Raw genomic sequence first — 25,191 nt, 5'->3', positions numbered from 1 at the left:
ATCAGATATTCCTGTTGGCGAATATTGCGTGAGAGGACTTACAAAATTCAGAATATCGGCCCTAAAAAAATCAGCCAGGGCCAAAAATCAGTCTTCTCCAAACATATTCATTCGGAAAAAATGTACTGATCTATTAAACATTGTCCTTTTGTCTAGTAATGTTACTTCTGTCACAGAAATACCAGGTTACAGCGGCCACAGCTTCTGTATGCTGTTTGCATGTGACCTTAAATAGTGTTATGAAAAGACTCAAAACAGGAAGTTAAGCAACATGTAAGGGTAAATACTTTATTCAATGGTTCCAGTATAAATGATATACTGCACTTGATGGAATCAGACCAAGGAACAAAATTGTACAACTTGTGTAAAAACAAACAGTGTGGGAATCTTCACCTGAGAAAAGGTGTTTAAAAACAAAAACTAAGGGAATGGAGGCAGAACTTTTTTCTGGATCTCTCAGTTGCAGCAACAAGCCATAGGAAAGTTTTATTTCCCCTTCTTTCTCTTTCACTTTCAACGAAGATGCTGTAAAAGTGCTGTTAGGCGTTAGTGCCGAAGTGGACATGGCCTGTTCCATGGTAACATTATGATGGTGGCAAGGAGTTGGAAGGGAGTGGTGAGTGTCCATGCTTAATAAGCGTGGTTAGCCACAAACAGGGACTCTCCACCGGCGGCGCTGCTTCCAGCAGCCACATATTTGCCCTGGCAGGCCAGATTGTTAGCCTGTAAGATACAATAGGCTAGTATTATTGGATGCATTATACAAGTCTGATGCTTACAGTTCATTGGAACAAAACACTTATGCAGCTTATGTGAAACACTTCCTCTGACTTATTTATATAATATTTCTATTTGTATTCACTTACCAGAGCTCTCTTGATGAACTCCTCCTGGCATGCCTTTCCATTCTCCTTCTTGCCGCCCCAGGCTTTGAGGGCAGAGGCCTGCAGGGCACGACCGTATGAGAAGGTCAGGGCCCAGGGCCTGTGCAGAGGGCACTGGTTCATGGCGTTCAGGTTGATGGAGGCCTCCTCCTCACTCTGGCCACCAGACAGGAAGGTGATGCCTTTACAGGAAGACCATAACAGTTTGACAATGCACTTCTCAAGAAGTAATTCCAGGCAGACTTTTCAGTGAAGAATATAATGTTCCTGCAAATACTTAAGTTTTAATGAAAAATGTGTGTCTTTGATATTTGCAGATGCGTGCTAGTGGTCATGAGTGTAGCGTGTGCAATCAGCTCACCAGGGACTGCAGGGGGAACAGTGCGACGCAGGGCGGTAACTGTTGCCATGGCGATCTCCTGGTTGCTGTACTTGTGGGAGCAGGAGTGTCCAGCGGTAACCATGTTGGGCTTGAGCAGAGTGCCCTCCAGGTACACATGGTGGTCGGACAGGGCCTTGTAGACGGCAGCCAGGACCTTCTCAGTAACGTACTGGCAGCGCTTCAGGTCATGGTCACCATCGGGGAGGATCTCAGGCTCGACAATTGGGACGATTCCGTGCTGAGGAAGGCACAGAGAAAAGGGTCAAAAAAACAGTGACAGCATGGCAGGCAGCAGATGTTAGGCAGCCTTCATTAGTTTCTTACTGTTTCAAGGGTTACAGAACTCGGTATATCCGTCCATCTACACTTTGAGACTCGTCAAGTCTTAGTGACTATTTAAAACAGAGGTTGGTTTTGCTATTTCCATAGTGAATTGGCATTATCATTTAGGATGTACTGAAATTGCTATGCTTACTTTTCAGAGAGAAATATCATCCCTTTCAACAGTGTGAAATCCTGTTTTGAAATGGTATAAATAGCATTTTCTATCAAGAAACCCACGCAGGAAGTAAGCAGAATGGTAACATTAAATGCAAATGCAAAACAAAGAGCAGCACTGATATTTAAGCATGTGATAGGGGATGATAAAGCTTGTGGGACAATTGACAAATCATTTAATGCAATTTGGTTGGAGCCCTGTATGCAGCCACACAGACCTTCAGAGTTTTTGTCTGTGAAGAGGCCACACTGTTTTTAACATCTATCTACTGTGTCTTACCATCTGGCAGATGCTGGCATAGCGGGCCAGGACGTTGGCGTTCTCAATGATGGCCAGTCTGGAGGGAGTGGTGGGGGTGATCTTCAGCACACAGCGCCACTTGGCAAAGTCAGCACCGTCCTTCTTGTACTGAGCGCAGCGCTCATACAGTCCATCGAGACCTGTTAAAGAGGTAGAGGACCCACTGGTATAAGCCTTGGTAATATATGAAAGGTGATTGCTCTCTTTGTTACTATATCTGTTCTTTGCTCACCCTGGGTGGTGGTCTCGCCGTTGGTTCCGGCCAGGGGGACAACACCTTTGTCGACCTTGATGCCTACCACCATGCCTCTCTCTTTGAGGTACTTGGTGAAGGGCTTGCCATCATCAGTCTTCTGGTACATGGTCTCGTGGAAGAGGATGACGCCGCCAATGCAAGGTTTGACGCGGTCGTCAGCGGTGAAGAGGAGCTGGCGGTACAGCCTCCTGTTCTCCTCAGTGTTCTCAGCATTGATGCTCTGGAAGCGCTTGGCAACGCTGCCTGGAGGTTGTGGAAACATTAGATAGCTGAAGACTGGATCCATTTGTGAAGCAATGGTAGAAAATGATTGGCTTATTTCACTTCTACACTTGCCAGCCCTGTTGTGTGCTCTGTTAAATGGCACAATCTAATACACTTGTTTTTAAGATGAATGTTGGCCAATGTTGACTGATAAACGATTATTTTACTGCAAAAAGCAAATTGATTTTAATTTAATTCTTTACCAGTGGACTCATCTGCGGCGAGGATTCCCTTGCCAGTAGCGACGATCTTATGAGCAATATCGCTGAGCTCCTTCTTCTGCTCAGGAGTGAGGAAAGGGTATGCGTGAGGCATCCTGACTCTAGTTAGGAGGAAGAAGACAACGGAGGAGATGCAATGGGGAAGACACAGAGGCGTGAGGGGAAAAGTTCAACAAGACACAAGTTGCAACGCTTGACTCTTGAGTTGTGGTTCTTATCATGAATGTATGGGAAGATGTCTGACAAAAGGGTTAGAAAACATTTGGTTAGCTATGTGAAGGAAGTGGTGAAACAAGGTCAGTCATCTGGTTTGACTTTTTCCTGTATGTCTGTCGTCTGGGGTCTCGACTGTGTGGCTGCAGTTGTTGCAGCTATAACTGCTCCAATTACATAAGGTACTTTAAGTGCTGGGCTTTTACACTATTCCCCAGGCACATTATGCAGAGGCACAGGGGATCCAGTGTCAAAGAGCCCTCCATAGTCCTCTGCCCCACCCTTCACATATCTGACCACCCTTTACAAAATATGACAAGCATGTGGATGACCCATGCCATTTTCTAGCCTCTTGTCCCTGACCTTTCCCTTCCCCTCCACTGCCATCTTCCCTCGTCATTCCTCTGTCCCACACCTCCTGCTCTGTGCCTCCACTATCAGTGAGCTGGACTAAATATAAGCAGTGTACTACTGGAAGGCAATGAAAGTACTATGGCTGAGCAAAGAAGGCATTACATTAAAGAGAAGTGAGTAGCTTATTACCCACACTGTTCATTCAGCTTGCACAAATTTAGACCGCTTTAAATAGGAGCTTACTGAAACTGAACTACCGCTGACCGCTCAGAAACAATGCAGTGGAAATTTTGCATCAGATAAGAGTTTGCAGCAGCCACCACTGATGCACTGAAGCTAAAGTGCTTCATGTACTGTGTCGCAGTGTAAACTACACTGAAGTGAAGCAGTGACTATAGATAGGTTACTGAAAACATTGTGTTTTTTCTGTCTGTGTCAGAGGTATGTGAGAGGACCTAAGTCTGTGGGGAAAGTGTGACACTCGTAGCTCTAGCTGTAAAAGAAACCACAGCGTGTTTCAACAAAAAGTGTGTGTGAAATGGCTCTGTGTGAAAGATCATGCACCTCATGCTACATCAGAACAAAGTATTCAACAGGTAGCACAAACATCAGTTTAAAGTAATTCATGTATAAACTGGAAATTCTGTTCTTTTTTACCTTTGAGGTTAGGAGGAGAGCTGAGAGAAGAGAGAGGGAGGGAGAAGATCCGGCCTTCGTCTGCGACAACCCTGCTGCCCGCTGGCCCTTGTATTTATCCTCCCATTGTGACCCCTCACATTTCAGCTGCCCAGCTATTAAAAGAACAGGACGCAACCAGAGATGGCCCGTGACATTCAGAGGGACTCAGGCTGGAGTAACATAGTGGTGAGCAGCCAGTGAAAGGGCAAAGAGTGTTTCATTGAATGGCAGAGAAAGCGAGTGTTAGGGTTGGAGAAGCAGGTCGGGGACAAAAGAAGAAATGTGGTTTGATGGTATAGTGCAAATAGTTCAGTTAATAGGTAGAAATATTTCAGCAAGAATGACACTTTGATGTCAGTGTTGCATCCTCCTTTCACAAAATTGTGTCACTTCCGAGCACATCTCTGCACCCTGTAAATCCAAGTTTAAAGGAAAAGTTTGTCTAAACATGAAAATTCAGTCATTATCTCCTCACCCTCATGCAGATTGGAAGTCAGGTGGAGCTTCTCAGTAAAACAGTGTTGCAGCATTCTCCTAAGCAACTAAAGCAGATGGGTACTGTTGGGTATGTTGGGTGGGTGGGTATGTTAAAAAAATTCCCCCCAAAAATCATAAAATGGCTCCAAACAGCGTAATCCAAGTCTCCAGATAGACCAGAGATCCTGCATTGATTTGATGTTATTACAACCCTTTCTAAAAAACAAAATCTTCATTGTAGCTGCTAAGCTAAAAGCGTTAGCGAAACCCATTTAAACTGAGCATTGAGGGTGTAAAACACATCTTTTCAAATCAATTTGAGATCTAAGATTAATGGAGATTAATTTTCATTTTGCAGTGAATGTAATTGTGTGATGATTTCATACAATGTTTAACACAGTATTCAAGTGCTGTTTGTTTAAAAGTCGTAAATGAGAAGAGCATCTCAGCACCCAGAGGTCATTTGGTTCTGTGAAGGAAGTTTGGGGTAACTGCAGTATGTAGCACACACACAGACGCACACACACGTTCACACAGAGGCTGCAAGAGCATGTGACAACATTACTAACCTGCCCCTAGAAATCTAATCCAGACATAGCACCACAACACGCTGATCCTTGACCTTTTCATGACCTTTCTCGATCGTGTCTGCTCGGCAGGACAGGGTCAACTGGTGAGCCTGGCAAAGGTTGCACAGTCAAGTTGCAACACTATATCTGTGTTTCATTTTCTAACTCGGCTAGATTGCCAAAAAAGTCACATTCAAAAGCACCGTGCAGATGGTCAGAGTATTGGACATGGGTGGTGCTGAGTCGACAATAGCATCAACTTTGTTGTTGGCTAGAAAAGAGGTTCATTTCCTGAACAGAAGCTGAGGGCTGAATGAGTCAACATGCAGAGAGCAGTGAGCTTTTGATAAGGCCTTATCTCTGTCTTGTAACCTTATGTGTCTGTTTCCGTTGACAGTGAAGTAAATGTCATAGTCAAGTCATAGTTTACAGCAAATTATGTAATCCATCGTAAATTGATCGATTAACATTCATAGAAGGCTCCTCCACGAACATTTTCCCTTTTCAAAATCATAAATGAACAGCTGAAGAGAGGCATGAAGTCCTACTCATAGTGCATGCCAACTGGCACACTTTCAAATTGGTTGGCTCACAATTGAGATGAGACGGTGCAGAGGAAGTCTAGCAAAAAGGAGAAATGGACCTTTGTATTTTTAGTTTGTGTTTTTCCGAGAGGAGCCCTGTTTCAACAGGGCTTTGGTGAAAACTCATTAGCCTGTTCTCTGACTGGAAAAAGCTTAAAAGCTAAAAAAAACAGGCAATTTTTCACATGAACATCCTTTAATATATACTACCTCTGAAAACACAACACGCCCTTATGCTGCTGTTGAATCTGTCGTGATGTTTAGTCTTTATTCATCAACACCCAACTGAGCAATAGTATCCACTCTTCCAGGTTAGCTGAACCTTTTTGCTATTAAACTTATAATTGGATTATTTAAGCATTAATCTTTGTGCTAAGTGCTTGAGTGATTGAATCTGAATTTAACAACACCCCTGCATTGTGCAATAAGGTGACAACATACAGTTCGCTCGAATAAAACAGAAGGTGTGACAATATTGTAACCCCTCCTACGTTAGAGTTCCTCAAACTGGCTGCCTCAGCTTTGAGTCAACTTATGATTTCTCCATTTTTCTGTCAACATCTTCCTCCTTGAGAGTTTCAGCTGTAGAAAAAGTTTATAGGTCGCCAGAAATAACATTTCCACATTAACTTGCACACGTTTAGAGAATACATATCACTTTATATTTTCCATGGGAGTATCACAATGGATTGGAAAATAACAGCTACCATATTCTTGTCAGGTAAGACAAGTTCATATCTCCTGTTTTTGTCTATCAATGTAAATAATTGTGCCAGCAGTGAAAATATTCTGTCATTGAATTTAATAACAGTTACAACACCTTCGTCAGCTGTAAGTTCCTGCAACATGCTGGAAGTATAGATACTTATTATCAGGAATTATTATCTGGGTTGTTTTAAAGCCACCAGGGGTGAAAGATAACAGTATGTAGAAAAACAGAATGTTTGTATTTCATTTCCTCTGTGAATCAAACTACCCTTTATCAGTAGGTGACAATAATGCTCAACTCTTGATCGTAAAAATAGCTTCAGCAACACAGCACAGTCCTCTATGTTCTTTATTTTAATGGTAGAAAACACTTTGCTTGATTTTAAATGGATATGTGATACCTCCTATCACAGAAGTGGAAGGGTTTTTTTATGAATGAAATTCAATAGCAAGTAATGTAAAAAACAAACAAAAAAATGAGTCAGATTAAGGATCACATAACATGTCAACATTGTAACATATCAACAATTTAGTCTGGGTCATTTAAATATTCAAGGTCATATACCAAATTTGGTCAAGACTGGAGGAGGAGGTCTGTGATTCGTTTGTAAAAATATTGAAAAAAACTGATCGACTGCATCTGTAGGTGGAGAGGTGGCAATGGACTTCCTGTGGTTGCACAGTCACATCCTCGACCACTGGTGGTTGGACTTGATGTACATTTAAGACTGCATCAGAATACAACAGAAATAATAAATTAGAAAAAAAATGTATGTAATTAATGTCTTTCTGAAGCTGTAAAGGTCACAGTAACCTAACAAATGCTGTATGGATGCCAAGAAAAAGCAGAACCTGAGGGTGTAGGTCTCATGGTGGTTATTCATCTTTTATTATGAAAGTATACCTCTGAAGGAAACTATGACAAAACAACTATATGATGTCACTATGAAGTGAACAGACATGTACAAAATTAATTACTATTAATCAGAGGTAAATCTGAGGTTCAACATTACAGGAAGCTTATGTTTCACAGATTGTCTTATCACAACATTTCTTTGTAAAATATTAACAATATCTGGAAACTTCCTGTTGTGGCCAAAACGGGAGAAAAAAGGGAAGTTTTTATTTGCACAGTATCACTAAATGTGAGAAAATCCCATGCGAAAGCAAATATAGAAGGAGGACCTCCCACATTTTGCCATGTAAAGTAGTACTAAAGAACTGTATCTTTACATTTAAGTTAGTCTTTTTTTTTATGTTTTCTGCTATCAAATAATAGAGGAAACATCACAGATAATCAAAATGAAAATTTGGCAGATAACTGCTTCAAAATATGTTTTAGAATTGAATAATTGTTTTGGGCCACTTGTTAGCTTCTGACTTTGGTGCCCCCCTGTGGTGTTATATAAGAAGACACTCTGGCAGACATCAATTCACAACTCTCCACCCTGTAAATGCTCTGACAGCAACACACAGATGATACAACAAACCTAGACATACAGTATGTTATCAGAACCATTTTAAAGTAAAGTTACACATAGTGACTTTAAAACTGTTAGTGGTTTGTGTCGAGTGGCTTTGGAGAGAGGCCAGAGGACAAGAGGGGGGGATCTTCTGCCGGATTCTTTCAAATCTCGTGGCATTTATTCCATTTTCCAAACCCCTGCTTTAAATCAGAAGAATTATGTTGTTCTCTTTTCTCTTTCCCTCAGTGTTTAAAGCTGTGCTTTGTTTCAATGTCGATCCTGTGGCCTGGAAGTCCGTCACTAACAATGCTGCAGGCTTTGGATACCAGGTGGTGCAGAGAAGATCAGAGTAAGTCAAAACATGCATGCTGCTGTCAATAAGGGTAGTACTGACAAATCAGTTATGTGGCATCGTCATGTTTAGAAACATGTTTAAGCAATTTTCACATCTTGGCTTTACTTCCTCAGCTTACTAGTCAGTGCTCCTCTTGAACAGTCTTCACCCAGTGAACGGGGGACAATATATAAGTGCACCACCACCACCACTTCAAGTTCTCCACTCTCCTGCAGCGAACTACCAGTTACACGTAAGCAGTTGCTCATCCAAATGCTTCATAAAACAATTCTTGAATGACAAAATGATTGTAAGCACAAAGATTCTCATTAACTCTTATCATTAGAAAAACTACAAGCATTGTAGCTCAAACCAGCTACTCCTGGAGTAATGCATTAAGTTTTACACTACCTTTGTGTTACTCTCACTTCAAAACATGCAGAAGTATGACTAGGCATTATTAAATAGAAGAGGGTAATATTGTGTCTTAGCAGGTTATCAAAGCACACCAGCTGCAGTTTGGTCTGATACATTTTGAAATCCCTTGCTGTAGAAAGCTCCCTCAGCTTCTCAATAAATAGATTGCATTTGACTATTATGTTTTTGTACTTTTCTCTGATGAACTCTGGCATTTGGCCAACACGATTCTTTTTTCATATAAGAAGGTGGTGGCATGGTATGAAAAAACCCTCATTAAATAAAACCTCAATCAATACTTAATGGTAAAATGTGACTTGACATGGAACTGTAATAATACTACCTATCTCCTATTAGAGACCATTTTATTACTCCATTACTGCTTAAAGTATAAATTACTGTAAAGTGTTACATTTATAATGCGTTACCTATGTTTAACACTGCTGCTATCACAGAAAAATTAGCTTTGTTACCTTAAGATGATGAAATAATAAACCCATGATCTTAAGATCATGACATTAAAAAATAATTGCAAGCATTATCGGCTTATATATTATTCCACTTGTATATTTATTTATATTTTTTATTTATATTTACTGTTCCAACCACTACTTGTTTTTAAGAATAACAGAATAACTGGATAATGTTGCTAATAAATCTTTTAATAGTAGTGGCTGTTGTTTGTTTGGTCACTGATAGTGTTGCTATCACAAAGTATTCTGAATGACTGTCATAACATAACTGATGAATGTTGTCAATGCAGTGCCAGAATTTGCAGTCAACGCGTCACTTGGTTTGACAATGGCAATAGATCCCACCACACAAAACACTATGGTGAGCTGATGAACTGCAAACATTCACATTACTTTGTTATGAACCCTTTTTAACTTTGATTCATCTATCTACCATTGAAACTGTATTCTTGCAGCTTGGAAATGTATTACTTGGGACAGGAAATGATCAACCAGCTTTTATATAAATCAGGACTGACCATGTCTGTTTTCAGGTATGTGGTCCAACAATCCCAAAGGACTGCCAAAGTATCACCTTGTACAACGGTGTCTGCATTCAGATAGAACGTAATGATCATGTTGGAGGTCCTGTGCCTTCTTCTCTTGAAGGTAAACATGTTTTTTAATTTATGTTTTTAATTATCTTAAAAGGTAGAGCTAAAAGCATACCAAAAAAAATAAATAGACAAAATAGCAAATAGACAATATACCTACATGTGATGCTAAAGAAATACAATGAGTCATTAAAAAAACCCAAAACACTCCGTTATGACTGAATTTACTTGATGGGAAACTGCAAAGACTGTTCAGAAGTTGATCCAGCCCTTCTTTTTGACAGGGTGCCGGACCCAAGCAGACATTGCCTTTCTGCTGGATGGCTCTGGCAGCGTCTATGCACCAGATTTTTACAAAATGAAGACCTTTGTGATAGCTCTGGTCAGGTCATTCCAGGGAAAAGACACAAAGGTTTAACACAAATTCTTTTGAAACCATAGAATTAGCTAGGGAATAAGAAAAAGTGTGTGTGTGTAGGTGTGTGTGTGTGTGTGTTAACTGTCTCCACATAAAAAAAATTAAGTACTACTTGCTTCAGTACAAGAGACAAAACAAAGATTTCACACTGATGTTTACCAAACCTTAAAAACTGTTAATGTTCTTAGAAGAGAGATTTTTTTTTTTTTATTTTTTTTTTTTTACGACTACATTACAAAAAATGACACATTTAAACAGACCAAATGGTCTGCATTTTTATAGCGCTTTTCCAGTCTAATGACAGCTCAAAGTGCTTTACAATACACGCCACACTCACCCATTCACACACACATTCATTCACTGATGATTGATGCCATGCAAGGCGCCAACTGCTCATCAGGAGCAATTTGGGGTTCAGTATCTTGCTCAAGGACACTTCAACATGCAGCTAGGGGGAGCCGGAATTCAAACTGGTGACCTTCCAATCACTAGACGACCCGCTTTACCCACTGAGCCACAGCCGCTCAAACATCCACCAAGTACCCCTTGACTTTCCATATAATTTTTTCTTCATTCTCATCCCCAGAGACTAGGACCTGTTTCTCTATAGATAATTTAAATATATATGTTCATTTAAATCCATGCATATTTATTTTTTTTCCTCCTCATTTTTTGCAGTTTGCCATTGTCCAATTTTCATCATGGACTCAAATCCATAATTATTTCAATACATTTGATGCTTATGACTGGGAACAACAAATACTGAACATAAAACAGTTAACTGGAGGGACCAGAACAGCAGCTGCCATCACAAGTGTTGTGTAAGTGCCATGATGTCATGACATTAATTTTTAGACATTGCTACATGTAAAGTTTTATGTACAGTACAGACAGAAAGTGATTATTATTTTTTTAATTTAACTATGAAAGCTCATTAAAGAGGCTTCATTTGTTGTGTATAATATCTATTTTAAATTGGCGTTCCAAACTCGATGATTAAACTTTACAGTATATACAAGCTAGCGCAGAGTGTTTTCAGTTAAATGTGACTTTGCCTTTCCAGGTAAAAATGACAGTGGACTTAAAGTGCAGCATGTGAATAGCTGCAATAGATGAATTGGTGGATTTTTAAAATAATTATCAATAGCCATTTATTAAACACTTCCAATAATCCTACTATCCCTATAATAATTTGAAATTGACATTTCTTCTGATTGTAACACAACAGATACATTAACAGAGTCATCTAAAAACAGTTGAAGACATTATACAGAAAACAAGTACATAACTTACAGTACTTAAAGTAAAGCTCAAACCACTCATTGTTGTATATATTGGTTAATCTAGAAATGTTTAAATTTGAGTTTTGACACATTAGGGCCATTTAAGATATTTAGTATTTATATTTTTATATTATATTTAATTTATTTTAACACAATAAAATGAAATGCAAAAACACAAAATGAAAGTACATCTTCCTTCTTACAGCCAAGATGTCTTCAAAGCAGAAAGAGGTTCCAGGCCAAATGTGAAGAAGGTTCTGATAGTCATTACTGATGGAGAGTCTCAAGATGGGACTTTCTTGGGAAATGCAGTTTATTCAGCTGAGCAAAAAAAAATTGTTCGATTTGCTATTGGGGTAAGTTGTATGCACATAATATTTCATTTATCATATCTATATAAAATGCATACGATTCAATTGCTTAGAATCACCTGCCCCAAAATCTTGATTCAGTACAATCAGATAGTTGCGAGAACTATTTTGTAGGAAGGTTTTACCAAAGCATTTACATTTTTTACATGGAGAACAAAAGTACAAAACCCCCAGCATTTTTCTCTACATCTAGGTTGGGAGGGCATTTACTAACAGTGCAGCAAAAAAGGAACTGGAGACCATTGCATCTCCACCCTCTAAAGACCATGTGTTTCAAGTGGAGAACTTTGATGCACTTGAAAAAATAAGACAGAATTTGCAGGAGAAAATCTTCTCTATCGAAGGTACAGATGCTAACTTGCCATAAGAGTATGAAATCATTTTTGGATTTTCAGAAATAAACGTAAATAGTTAGTTCAAAAAGGTAAAAATGTAAAACTCACATTCATGCTCATTTATGTTGCTGTTACAGGATCTCACGCAAGTGGAGAGACACTGAAAATGGAAATGTCTCAAGAGGGATTCAGAGCAGCTTATTTGCCAGGGGTAATTTAAAAAATCACTGGAAATGCACTGGACAATAAAGTATTAGAAACACAGACATACCCACACACAGAAAAAGCACACACATTTATACACTTACATGGAATCCAGATTTAAAATGATGATGCAGTTAGCCTTTTCTTTGGCTGATGTTTCATGCCAAATACATTTTCTTTAAATTTCACTCCAACTGCAGGGATTTCAGATGAGTGTTGTTGGTGCCAACCAGTGGAAGGGAGGCTTCCTGCAATTTACCAGCACCGGAGAGAAAGGGACGTCTTATATGCCTGATTATATGGAGACTGACAGTTATCTGGGTATGTATATGACACTATTAACAAACGCACACATGTAGATGTCATCCGTCAGTCTTTATTTCCATTATTTGGAAACCTATCAATGACAAATAAGGAGTCAAAGGTATGAAGGAGTGTGTGCAAGTCACATTCAACCATTCTTACATTGATGGCAGAGGCTTCCATGCGACCTGCTCTACATCCTTAGCTACAGCAGCCCCCTAAAAACCATACAAATAAACAAATACCACACTCACCATTGAGCCTGTTGGTAGATCTAATTCAGAGGAAAGAGCAAAAGATGGTAAGTTATCAACAAATCCTAGAAGAGCAGCTAATGGGTGCTAACTGCAAAAAAACCTCAAATCTTGTATCTTGAAGTAAACATGTGATACACACTGATCCTACCTTCTCACTTACATACACTCAGTTACATAGTGCAGAAACAAGTGATGGGGGCAGAGTCGTCACCATTGACCCTATTACCTAAAGACACTGTGCCATCAAAATGATTTTGAAGCTGTTATTTTTCAAGTTTTAAAAACAGTTAAATTATGTTGCTTTAAACAACTGATATATTTTTTATAATTGATTTTGTAAATATGTAATTTTCATCTTTGTCCCCTGTAGCTGTAATAGTAATAGTGACACTTCAACAACCTCAGCATATATGTGTATATATATATATATATATATATATATACACACACACATAAATGCTGGGGACATTGTCGGGCGGTGGAAGGAATACTTCGAGGATCTCGTCAATCCCACTGACATGCCTTCCATAGAGGAAGCAGAGGCTGGGGACTCAGAGGTTGATCCATTCATCACCCAAGCTGAAGTCACTGAGGTAGTCCGGAAGCTCCTCAGTGGCAAAGCACCGTGGGTGGATGAGATCCGCCCTGAGTACCTCAAGTCTCTGGATGTTGTGGGGCTGTCTTGGTGGACACATCTCTGCAGCATCGCGTGGCAGTCAGGGACAGTGCCTCTGGACTGGCAGACTGGGGTGGTGGTCCCCCTATTCAAAAAGGGGGACCGGAGGGTGTGTTCCAACTACTGGGGGATCACACTCCTCAGCCTCCCTGGGAAAGTCTATCCCAGGGTACTGGAGAGGAGAATTCGGACGATAGTCGAACCTCGGATTCAGGAGGAACAATGCGGTTTTCGAACACTGGACCAGCTGTATACCCTCCACAGGGTGCTCGAGGGTTCATGGGAGTTTGCCCAACCAGTCCACATGTGTTTTGTGGACTTAGAGAAAGCATTCGACTGTGTCCCTCGTAGCATTTTGTGGGAGGCGCTCCTGGAGTATGGGGTCAGAGGCCCTCTGCTAAGGGCTGTACAGTCCCTGTACGACTGGAGCAGGAGCTTGGTTCGCATTGCCAGCAGTAAGTCAGACCTGTTCCCAGTGCATGTTGGACTCCTGCAGGGCTGCCCTTTGTCACCTGTTCTGTGCATTATTTTTATGGACAGAATTTCTAGGCGCAGCCACAGGCCTGGTGGGGGTCTGGTTCGGGAGCCACTGGATTTCATCTCTGCTTTTCGCGGATGATGTGGTCTTGTTGGCTCCTTCGAGCCAGGACCTCCAGCATGTCCTGGGGCGGTTTGCAGCCAAGTGTGAAGCGGCTGGGATGAGAATCAGCACCTCCAAGTCCGAAGCCATGGTTCTCGACCGGAAAAAGGTGGCTTGCTCCCTCCAGGTTGGGGGAGAGTTCCTTCCTCAAGTGGAGGAGTTTAAGTATCTTGGGGTCTTGTTCACGAGTGAGGGAAGGATGGAGCGTGAGCTTGGAGTAGAGCGCTCCACATCGAGAGGAGCCAGCTGAGGTGGCTCAGGCATCTGTTTCGGATGCCCCTGGGACGCCTCCCTTGGGAGGTGTTCCTGGCATGTCCCACTGGGAGGAGACCCCGAGAAAGACCCAGGACACGCTGGAGCAACTATGTCACCCAGCTGGCCTGGGAACGCCTTGGGATCCTCCCGGAAGAGCTGGAGGAATTGTCTGCGGAGAGGGAAGTCTGGGTGACCCTGCTCAGGCAGCTGCCCCCGCAACCCGCCCCCGGATAAGCGGATGAAAATGGATGGATGGATGGATAGATGGATATATATATATTAATGGATAACGTATGTTTGACTCTTGAATCCTAGGTTACTCCATGGCAGTTGCCAGCACGAGGGAAGGCCCACTGACAATTGTTGGTGGTCCAAGATATAAACACAGAGGAGTTGTGATGACAGTTGAGGCAAGGGGAAATGTCAAAAAGATTGATCCCCATCCATGGAAGGTGTGTGTTTACAATCAGTTAAGATTGGTAAATGGTCTCAAAAGACAGTGAGATGCACATAAAAAAAAATTCTGGTTGATTCCTTTCTTTTATTTTATCATTACAGTATCAGAGCGGTGAATACTTTGGGGCAGAGGTTTGTGCCATGGATGTTGATCGCGACTCCTTCACTGACCTGGTCTTCATATCTGCCCCTATGTTTGTGGACACTGACAGAGAAGGAAGAGTTTACATTTGTGAATTATCTGGTTTGGTAAATGACAGTTTTATCCATTGCCATTAAATTAATCAATGTGTTTATTCACTGGCAATGCAAACATTAACTCACATCCTTATATTTTCATCAGAATGTCGATTGCCACTTATATTCTCCATCAGTACTAAGAGGGGATGCATCTGGCAAAGGAAGGTTTGGCTCTTCTCTTGCTGTACTGCCTGATCTTAACAGAGATGGTTTCAATGATTTGGCTGTTGGAGCTCCTTTGGAGAATGACGGTCAAGGCAGCATCTACATATTCCACGGTGAAGGAGGAGGAAGAATCAGCCTTTCTTATTCACAGGTGAGCCAGATCATAGAAGATGCTGAAGTATGGCTTCCTGTTTGCTATTGTATTTAATATAAAACCAATTTGATGGATTATACTATTTCCATTTACACAGAGAATTGCTGGCCCTGAAGTCAAGTCAGGGCTGAAGTTCTTCGGCATGTCAATCAGTCAATCATCTTTTGACCATAGTGCGGACGGTTTGCCTGACTTAATGGTGGGTTCAAAGGGCACAGTTGTCTTACTAAGGTAAGTCCAAGATGCTCCGTCATACATTGTACTCTCTAATTAATCTTTAAGGGTTAATCAAACCTGAGCTCTGCAATGTGTGCTGTGTTTGTACTAATATAGGACACAACTGTTTATTACGGGGTTGTTTCAGACAGCCACGATATCCAGTTTTATTTGGATATTCAATCACTAAATCAAAGGTTCTTCACATGTATTTTCAACCCAAGTCATCAAATATCATGGCACTAATGGCTCTTATGTTTGGTTTCACATGGAATGCAAATCCTGGTCTCAGGGGTCCAGGTCCTTACACACCATTCAACCCCAACTTTTCCTGTACACTATATCGAGTGGAGCAGTTGCTCTGATAGTCTCATACTTCTGCAGATGTGTTTACATTTAAGTTAGTTTAAAGCTCACTTTTACAACAAAATTAAGTGTGTATATGCAGGTTTTTAAACATGAGCTAACCATTTAAAAGTAACTGTTTGATGCCTTTCTTAATGCCTGGAGACTCTCTGTTTTTTTCCCTTCTTTTTAAAACATGATTTAAAAAGTCTTGATAATTGACATTCTGATCAGACACGTTGTTTTTCCGTCACTGACAACGGAAGTTGCGAAGGGCTCTCGCTTCTTTCTCATCTCTGCTGGCACTTGTACAGGCACCACAACAATCAAGCGGCTAACAAGCCACTAACAACAGTTATGGATATGGGATATGATGCTGATCACACAGAAGGCACCCTTTAGCATCACTATGAGACACAGAGGGAAATGTCAGTGAAATGTAACCAGACTTCTATTTTCTGCTCTGTCCATTTCCAGATCAAAGCCCATAGTAATGGTGGAAGCTAAGATGTCATTCAGCCCAGGCCAAATCCCGACTCAGAACTCAGACTGCGCAACGCCTTTGGCGAGCATAGCTCAAATTTGCTTCACCATAACCAAACACTCTGAAGTAGAACAAGGTTCCTGATTCGCCACTGTCAATCCATTGAGATACATTTATGTGTGTGCACCAATAGCCTCTTAATGAAGGTCTGATTTGTTCTCAGCTCAAGCAAGGATTAACTTTACTTTGACGCTGGATGCTACCCGCAAGGTCCCAAACAACCGAGCTTACATCAGCGAGAAACAACGAGTGCAGACCGGATCAACAAATGTTATCTTAGGACAGCCTCCTGGGTGCGTTAATGTGAACTTCTTTGTTGAGGTGAGTTGTTAGACATATACCTTGATTTTAAAGGGTGTAATATGGGCTTTTGAAAGTCATCAATACTGCCCTCTTCTTGCAGGCTTGTCCAGAAGATGCTCTTAACGCACTCTCCAATGAACTCAAATTCACATTTGACGGTTTGCCTTCCGACACAAATCTCAGACCAAGTCTCACTCAGCAGGCTCAGACAACAACCATTCATCCTGTAAGTGGTATTTGAAGACACTCTATTAATTGATGAAGGTTCTCAATCATCCAGATCACGGTAAATCTAGGTGCTGTATCGTAGGCAACTGGACTTGTTTTAGTTTCTTGAGGATGTTTCAGCACTTGGATGCCCTTTTAATTTTTCAGTCTGAACTTGCTCATACTTCTTACATTATCTGTCAGAATATTAACTGAGTACCAAAGATCGGCTTCACTTTTGACGCTACTTTTGTGAGTAGTTTCCACTAAATTTACCATTTCACTTTAACTACTGTGCGGAGCTCTGCAGTGCTTTGGAATGCACAGGAACTGTCGTGCCTTCTAAAAAATGTCAGGTTGTAATACGATTTTAGTAGGCAGTCAGACTTCAGGTCCGTGCTGGCTGTTTGCTGTGATGCTTTCTGAGGCGTTTAAAAAAAAAAAAGGTTTACTTTATACTCTCTTCCACAGTTAGGGTTCGAAATCAACTGCGGCACTGACAACAAATGTGTAGACCAACTGAAAGTGGATTTCAACTTTACAAGGTGAGTTACCAAAGTGAAGCCTAAAGAGCCATCCACACCAAGAGCAGTCGCTATGACTATAATTATAATGTTAACACTGATGAATGATAAAGTTCTGTAACACAGTGGCATCAGCTACACGCAGCGTGCTCCAGCTGTGTAGCCAACCCACTGCTGTTCGTTACACAGAGAAGCAAACAAAAAATTGGAAAGAAATGGTTTTATGAAATTCAGCTGCATTCATGCAACAGTATGTAGTAAAAATAATCAAGCTCATAGATGGATTGGCTAAGAATTTGGGATAGATGTTGCCAGAGGATTTATCCAAGACCATCTTTCAGTTTTTAGTCATGATTTTAGTAGAAAAGCCCTAACAATTATCGTGTGTATTGTGAAGGCAAGTGTTGCACACATTCATGACCCCCTCATGATTAATAGTAACTTTTTGTATCTAGCATCATCATCATCATCAGGTCAAATTTCCAGTTTCTCGCAACCCCTTTAATTTTCGGAACAAGTACCTCAAAAGCATAAAAACATTCCCATCAGCCTCTCGGGTGCTCTGTGATTTTAGCCAATTAGCATGTGAGCAAGTGAACAGGCTAAACTAAGATGGTAAACAAGACGTTAGCATTTAGCCAAAAGCATGGCTATAGTCTGTCAGTCTTCTTATTCTTATGCCCTCACTTTTCTTTGTCCTCATAATCCATCAGCTCCTCAATTGTTAAAGTGGGCATTGATCAACTGTTGAATGTCACCGTCTCAGTGGAGAACACCGGGGAGAACTCCTACAACAGCCGTGTCATTGTGACATACCCATATGGACTCTCCTATAGGAAGTTTACAATTGTGCAGGTATGTCTTCATGATCTATTCTGTTTCAGTTAATCTAAGATCAGCTGTCGTGTGTGCGCTTTAATTTCTTTTTTCATTAAAACCTCTTTAATAAAGGGAAGAATCGAGTGCGGCTCCCTGGACAGTGAAGATGGCTTGTTGCGAGGAAAGACAGACTGCACTGTTGACAAGCCCATTTTCAAAAGCAACTCAAAGGTTTGTTCTTTGTACAGGAGGATCTCCTCTCAGTGCTGCAGAAAGAGGAGGTAATCTGATCAATTGTTTCACTTCAGGCTATCTTCATCATCTCCTATGGGATTGAAACCAATAGTCAACTTGACAAGAGGATTTTTGTCACTGCAAATGCTAACAGGTACTGTTCAGTGTGCAGAACAATATGCAAGTATGTACAGCATTTATGCAATGGTGCTTTAACCATTACTACAAATACGTTTACCTCTCTGTTAGTGGGAATCTGGAGCACTCCAGCTCAAGCGAACTCTCCAAAAGGCAAGAGATTGACGTGAAGTACAGCATTTTTGTTACAATGCAAAGGTTTGTGTTGTTCTGTGTGAAGTGAAAGACATGATTTAGAAAATGATGATTATTTTAAGTTGACATTATGCAATAATAACTGTTTATATTTCTGTTTAGTTCCCTCAGCTACACCAATTTCACTTATGGACACAATAATTTGCAGAAACCATTCAAGCAATCAATTCAGGTAAAATATCTTTTCATAATACCAGTGTTAGTTCATCAACTTCATGCAGGTGTAACTTTAAAGCTCATTTAGTCTGTTTAGCCTCCCAACCTTTTAAATTCCTCCTTTTCTCACAGGTTGTAAATGATATCAGAGAACTGAATTTAACTGTGGTGATCAAGGTGCCAGTAAAGCTCGGTGCTAAAGACATCTGGGCGGATTCCAACAGTTTGCAGGTAATGTGGGAGCTAATAGTTACTGAACCAATAAAAATGTATTTGATGTAGCTGTTTTTTACAGCCTCATGGGAGAGTGGGTGTGGTTATATGGGGAGCAGATCTTGTTCTCTGTTTTGTTCTCTGAATTGGCTCTATTTCAGTTTCCAGACTGCCAACCAGACAAAGATGAGGGACCTCGTGTCACAGACTTTGTAGCTCAAATAAAGAAAGATAAGATAGTGGTAAGTTTTTAACTTTTCCTGAACAGTGTGTGTGTTTCTTTGTTTTTTTGTTCAGTCAAACAAACTAGCAGTGTTCTGACTCAGTATGGAAACTTATGCAATTTGATTTTAGTCACTTTCAGGTCTGGATAGTTGTGGAAGACAGATTTGTTTTTCTTTTTTTGTTTTTTATTTAAAAGAAACTTGCAAATAAGAAGTGAATAAATGATAAATAATATATTAAAAAATAATGATAAATGATTAAAAAGACTAATCATAAAAAATAAACATTTGCTATGTGTACTAGGATGTTAAATATGAGCTGAAAAATCTACAGAGAAGTCCAGACAAGTAAAATGTGGATAGGAAGCCTGAACTTATCTTGGTTTATCTATTTTAAGTGTGGCTGCAGTCTGTTTTTTGTTAGCGAACTTTTAATTTAAAAATCTAAATTATGGCATTTATTTTTGCAGTATGCATGTTAGGAAATTATGTTCTCATAATGATGTATGCATAGCTGCAAACTAGATGCCTTTCTGGCACCTTCATGATTCGAATCCGACAAGTTTTTTGGGTTTTTTCTATCCTCTGTTCCCGTTGGTGCTCAGCTGCAGTATAATGTGTCGTTTCTGCCCATTGATTGGGTGGTGAGTGCAAAGATCTGTCTCAGGGTGCCAAGGCAGAACTCCAATGAGGTTTAGGGTGCTCTGCACACACTCATACTACTGGTGTGACGGTCGTGTAACTACTATTTTTTCTTCCCACTGGAGTTTGCAGGCTTTTTAACAGACTTCTCTGCTTTTAGGGCTGCTCTGTTGCAACATGCAAAGTGTTCAAGTGCACCAGGTTCATGGGAAAACAGGAGATAAAAACTTACGATATTGCTGCCAACCTTAGTTCTGGATGGATAGAGCAGGTAATGCATGTATAATGTTCAAAAGATTGATTCATGAGTTTACATATTATTACTTATACATTTTAAGTGCATTTAAATGCATTTTGAAATATTTTTTCAAGAGGAATGTGTTAGCAATAGGCTCGTCTCACTCCCTATTTGTTCTCAAACAGATTGGACTTCCATCTGCCAAATTCATCTTGACCAGCACTGCCAGTCTGGAGTACGACAACAACCAGTACATCTACTTTTCAACATCGTCTAATAATAATCCTCCTGTTCACAAGGTGATAACCCATAATTTTAATTTATTTGTGTTTTACAAGAGGTTGAACTTGACCCACATTATTTCATCTCATCTCTCAGACTGAGGCACAGGTGGAGGTGTATCCTGAACCTGACTTTACCAAAGAGATTGTCGGAGGAACCCTCGGAGGGTTGGCATTACTGGCTTTGATTACCGCAGGCCTGTATAAGGTGACAGCTATATCTCACATCTAGTTTGGCATTTTTGATTAATTCATCGTGTATGTGTTCACAGAACTTTCTTTGTTTTGTACTCTTAGGCTGGATTTTTCAAGAGTAAATACAGTCAGATGATGCAAGAGGATGCAGCAGCAGATCCAGGGGTTGATGCAGGTGAACCAGGACCAGAAGCGTAAAATGATGGCTGATGCAGCCGACCACAATGCAACACACATGTTCCATCACAGTGGTGCTGTTAACTCTGATCTGCTTGGCTGTGTCTGATATCACTGTCTTGTTCGTTATTTCCTAACACAGAGATTCTCAACCTTTTCCCAATAAGGGGTCACAAGTTAGGAAGTTAAAGTCGGTGAATACAGCACAGTCTTACATCTTCAGCATTGCGCAGAAAGTCTCGATGCATTTATGGTGAAGAGAGGGTACTTCACCACATTTTGTCCACTGGAAGGGCACCATAAAGGGCCACTTTTACTGTGTTTCTATTTTTTTAACATAGGCTCTACAAAATGCATTTTTTTTATCCACAGATTTCAACCAGATAGCCCATTGTTGGGCTACAACAATACATTTCTGAATTTATACTTTCGCAAAATATGTTTTCTATTGCTAAATCTTTTAGAATTTGTTTTATGGCGAAAAAACCCCTCCAGTAATATCTGGTGGTTCTGTTTTTTGTCACATATTGCAATATGAAACTGCTGAAATATAAAATTGTATGCTGAATACCTGCTAACTTGCAAAAAATAACTATTTAATGCAACCTTTATTGACACTGTGAACTGCTTTACTTTGTGAATAAATTCTAAAATGTGCACTATTGATGTAAGAGTTCTGATTCAACCAAAAAGACAAATTTTTTGCTTCATCAGTATTTATTATATGTATGTGATCAAAATTACATCTAATTTGTCTGAACAATTTCACTTGATATGAGTCATCATAAAATTTGTATGTAGGAAGAAAACAGGTATAATGTAATAGAGAATAATAACAAAAGTACTTCTTCATTTCACTGGATTCAGTTTGAGAGAGTGATATCCATGTACAAGTTATGTCTAAAAAAAGATCATCACACAAGAGAATGATACCCTTTTTTGATATAAAAATCTAAACTTTGTTGGAATGTTTTGTTTTATTCTATCACATATTGACCTGGAAATCTTAAGTGCATTCACAGGGAGAGAACAGTGCTTAAAGCTGTCAGACAACTCGACTGTGAATAATGAACCATTCAACCACTGCAGTGACTAACATCATGACAACAGCAACACTGAGGTAATGGGTACAGTGATTAAGAGGAATGAGGAAATTGCGAAACTTGGTACATTTCCTGTGGCAGTTGTTTCAGGAGATGGCATGTCTCCAACTATCTCCTTTAAGAAGGACCCAAATGTTGACGCTTTGGCAAAGACCTGAAGATCAGCTCGGGCTGATTTTCCTCCACTTACTGATACAACAGCCGCCTGGAACCAAGACGATTCAGACTTGCACAGCAGAGGGCCGCCCTGATCTCCCTGAAAATATGGAAAAAAAAAAAAAACAGTTCATGGCACTTCCAATCTGAAAATGTCTGCCCCGATTACAAGGCTTTAAAAAATATTGGTAGGAAAACTTTTATTTTACCGGTTGAAGGTTCATGGTGTAAGTGCAAATGTTCTCTGGATCAGAAACACTCGCACAACTTGCCATAATTACTGTATGAAATAAAAAGCTGAAATTGTGAGTCAAAAAGTCAAAATTACAAGGTAAATATTTTTATCCTCTTTACTTTATCTCATAATCGTGAAAACATTTTTATGTCATAATTTAAACTTGTAATCATATAATTTTGACTTTTTTTGCTATACCCAGAAAAGAATTTCTTCCTAGAATATGATCCATGTCAGAGTCCTGGTAACCCAGTCGCAGCCTCCATAACAGTTTTAAAGAGTTCGTTAAATAAGAGGAAAAGAATGACTATTTTCAGAACAACGTGGCCGTCATGATACTTAAGTTCAGCACTCGAATCTGTGGATGGTAAAGTTGCGGTTAAAAAAAAGCAGAACCTGAGGGTGTAGGTCTCATGGTGGTTATTCATCTTTTATTCTGAAAGTATATCTCTGACGGTAACTATGACAAAACAACTACAATATGATGTCACTATGAAGTGAACAGACATGTACAAAATGAATTACTATTAATAAGAGGTAAATCTGAGGTTCAACATTACAGGAAGCTTTTGTTTCTTAGACACACTGGCAGATTGTCTTATCACAACATTTCTTTGTATAATATTGACCAGTTCTGGAAACTTCCTTCTGTGGCCAAAAAGGGAGTAAAAAGGGGAGATTTTATTTGCACGGTATTGCTAAATGTGACAAAATCCCATGCAAAAGCGCATATAGAAGGAGGACCTCCCACATGTTGCCTTTTAAAGTAGTGCTAAATTAGAACTGTATCTTTACATTTCACTTAGTCTTTGTTTTGTGTTTTCTGCTATTAAATAATAGGGGAAACATCACAGAGAATCAAAATAAAAATTGGGCAGATAACTGGCTCAAAATATGTTGTAGAATTGAATAATTGTTTTGGGCCACTTGTTAGCTTTTGACTTTGGTGCCCCCCTGTGGTGTTATATAAGAAGACACTCTGGCAGACATCAATTCACAACTCTCCACCCTGTAACAGCTCTGAAAGCAACACACAGATGATACAACAAACTAAGACATACAGTATGTGATCAGAACCATTTAACAATAAAGTTATAGATAGTGGCTTTAAAGCTGTTAGTGGTTTGGTTCTAGTTTCTTTGGAGAGAGGCCAGAGGACAAGAAGGTGGGATCTTCTGGCCAGATACTTTCATATCTAGCCTGGGTGTGACTTTATTTCCATTTTACCAACCACAGCTTTAAATCAGAAGAATTATGTTGTTCTTTCTTCTCTTTCCCTCAGTTTTAAAAGCTGCGCTTTGTTTCAATGTCGATCCTGTGGCCTGGAGGTCCGTCACTAACAATGCTGCAGGCTTTGGATACCAGGTGGCGCAGAGAGGATCAGAGTAAGTCAAAGAATGCATGCTGTTGTCAACAAGGGTCCACAATCCAATCCAAATGTTTATTATCAGTTTATTCCTGCCAATATTTTTGTCGTGTGTCTCGCGGTACGAGTCATGTTCACCAACAACATCAGGCACGTGCACACATAAGTCCCAAAGGGTGCTTGAGCCCCTGCCCTTTTTGCTTCGTATTATAAAATGCCCTTTTTGTGTGTTTTTTTAATGAATACATAAAATCCTGTTGTGCAAAGGGATGTCAAAAAAACGGCGGTATAAAAACGCCACGGTTATCTAACGTACGTATTTCCTCGTAATAGGGTGCTGTGTGTGAGTGTGTGTGTGTGTTCAGCCTAAAGCCGCTTCTCTGTTCGCTGCGGCTCCGCTCTGTTTCTCTCTACGAACGGTCGCTACTTTCAAATTAAAAGCCCCCCGCTAAGAACCCAGTTCCAAACACCAATGGGGTGCAATGTTAAGCTCTTATTTTGAAGACAAAGAGGGAGAGAGAGAAGCCGCTGCCTCATCAGAACTCCACCACGCACGTAGATGAGACGTGACAGTGGAGCCACTTGAAGCTTTGTGAGTTATAAATCCATGAACATAACTTCATTGTGGGGGGCTAACAAGTCGCCTTCCACTTATTCAATGTGCTTAAATATGAGTCATATTTCAGAAGAGTGTCCATGTGTCCTTGTTAAGCTAACTGCTTGTTAACGAGAGTTAAGAATAATCTGACAGCTGTCTGTGTCGGCTGTTTATCTGCCACAAATCTTAAACTTCTTTCAGATATTGAGTTTACTGCGACTTTGCTGTTGTAAACATGCTGTTCCTACTAACATCCACAGTAGTCATTTCGTGGTTTTGACACATTTTAGATGTGTAGCCTGTATTTCTAGTTTGCACTTGCCCTCCAATAAATAGCATAATAATAATAAACCAGTGTTTGATTGCTTTTTAAGAATTGCAGCTGAATTGCGCGTCTTCCAAACCTCAGTATTATGATAATGTGAATAAACTCATGTTGACAATAACTTGTTGACACAAAAGAAATGGAAGTTGCATATCACTCACAGCTACACAGGATACACAGCTAAGTAGTTAGCTTTCTACAAGTACTGTGTTTACTAATTTAAAGTTAATCTACATATTGTGTTATTAAGGCCAGAAAAAATTGTTGGCGTGCGCTATGCGCACATACTGCCCTTTTCTGACTTTGAGCCCCTGCCCCTCTATAATCA

At 40.1% G+C, this 25,191-nt stretch overlaps 2 protein-coding genes across 3 annotated transcripts; one reads left to right on the top strand and one right to left on the bottom strand.

Annotated features, from left to right (window-relative positions):
- Positions 1–262: 262 nt before the first annotated feature.
- On the bottom strand, positions 263–4,180 carry aldoab (aldolase a, fructose-bisphosphate, b). The gene is made up of 7 exons (XM_030399709.1): positions 4,031–4,180; positions 2,789–2,907; positions 2,298–2,564; positions 2,045–2,205; positions 1,246–1,504; positions 867–1,066; positions 263–723 (listed from the first exon to the last, which is right to left on the bottom strand). Exons 2-7 carry the CDS (start codon positions 2,898–2,900, stop codon positions 631–633), a joined length of 1,092 nt encoding a protein of 363 aa, XP_030255569.1. The 5' UTR covers positions 2,901–2,907; positions 4,031–4,180; the 3' UTR covers positions 263–630.
- Positions 4,181–6,201: 2,021 nt separating this feature from the next.
- LOC115570910 (integrin alpha-M-like) lies at positions 6,202–21,737 on the top strand. 2 transcript variants are annotated; one of them, XM_030399707.1, is made up of 30 exons: positions 6,202–6,402; positions 8,102–8,204; positions 8,324–8,442; positions 9,370–9,440; positions 9,613–9,727; positions 9,957–10,084; positions 10,769–10,911; positions 11,579–11,729; positions 11,938–12,088; positions 12,217–12,290; positions 12,484–12,604; positions 14,730–14,866; positions 14,973–15,119; positions 15,214–15,426; positions 15,527–15,660; positions 16,468–16,610; positions 16,698–16,855; positions 16,938–17,063; positions 17,516–17,589; positions 18,282–18,423; positions 18,520–18,618; positions 18,696–18,775; positions 18,871–18,957; positions 19,057–19,126; positions 19,243–19,341; positions 19,485–19,565; positions 20,350–20,460; positions 20,613–20,726; positions 20,806–20,916; positions 21,006–21,737. In XM_030399707.1, the coding sequence occupies exons 1-30, from the start codon at positions 6,366–6,368 to the stop codon at positions 21,099–21,101; spliced, it is 3,435 nt and encodes a 1,144-aa protein (XP_030255567.1). In that variant the 5' UTR covers positions 6,202–6,365; the 3' UTR covers positions 21,102–21,737. The 2 variants fall into 2 exon arrangements, with proteins under 2 accessions (XP_030255567.1, XP_030255568.1); XM_030399708.1 differs by lacking the exons at positions 6,202–6,402; positions 8,102–8,204; positions 8,324–8,442; positions 9,957–10,084 and having other exon boundaries at positions 9,372–9,440.
- The last annotated feature ends 3,454 nt before the right edge of the window (positions 21,738–25,191 follow it).

The sequence above is a fragment of the Sparus aurata genome, chromosome 20, assembly GCF_900880675.1.
Source record: "Sparus aurata chromosome 20, fSpaAur1.1, whole genome shotgun sequence".
In the NCBI taxonomy this organism is placed as follows: domain Eukaryota; kingdom Metazoa; phylum Chordata; class Actinopteri; order Spariformes; family Sparidae; genus Sparus; species Sparus aurata.
This window is presented reverse-complemented; position numbering and strand designations above follow the sequence as displayed.

Excerpts from the sequence above, each read along its gene's own strand:
- LOC115570910 (XM_030399707.1), top strand. The coding sequence starts at position 6,366 with ATGGATTGGAAAATAACAGCTACCATATTCTTGTCAG. Across the intron at positions 19,342-19,484 it reads CGGATTCCAACAGTTTGCAG|TTTCCAGACTGCCAACCAGA; the intron begins GTAATGTGGGAG and ends GCTCTATTTCAG. Across the intron at positions 20,917-21,005 it reads TTACCGCAGGCCTGTATAAG|GCTGGATTTTTCAAGAGTAA; the intron begins GTGACAGCTATA and ends TTGTACTCTTAG.
- aldoab (XM_030399709.1), bottom strand. The coding sequence starts at position 2,900 with ATGCCTCACGCATACCCTTTCCTCACTCCTGAGCAGAAGAAGGAGCTC. Across the intron at positions 2,206-2,297 it reads CGGCGAGACCACCACCCAGG|GTCTCGATGGACTGTATGAG; the intron begins GTGAGCAAAGAA and ends CCTCTTTAACAG. Across the intron at positions 724-866 it reads AGTTCATCAAGAGAGCTCTG|GCTAACAATCTGGCCTGCCA; the intron begins GTAAGTGAATAC and ends TGTATCTTACAG.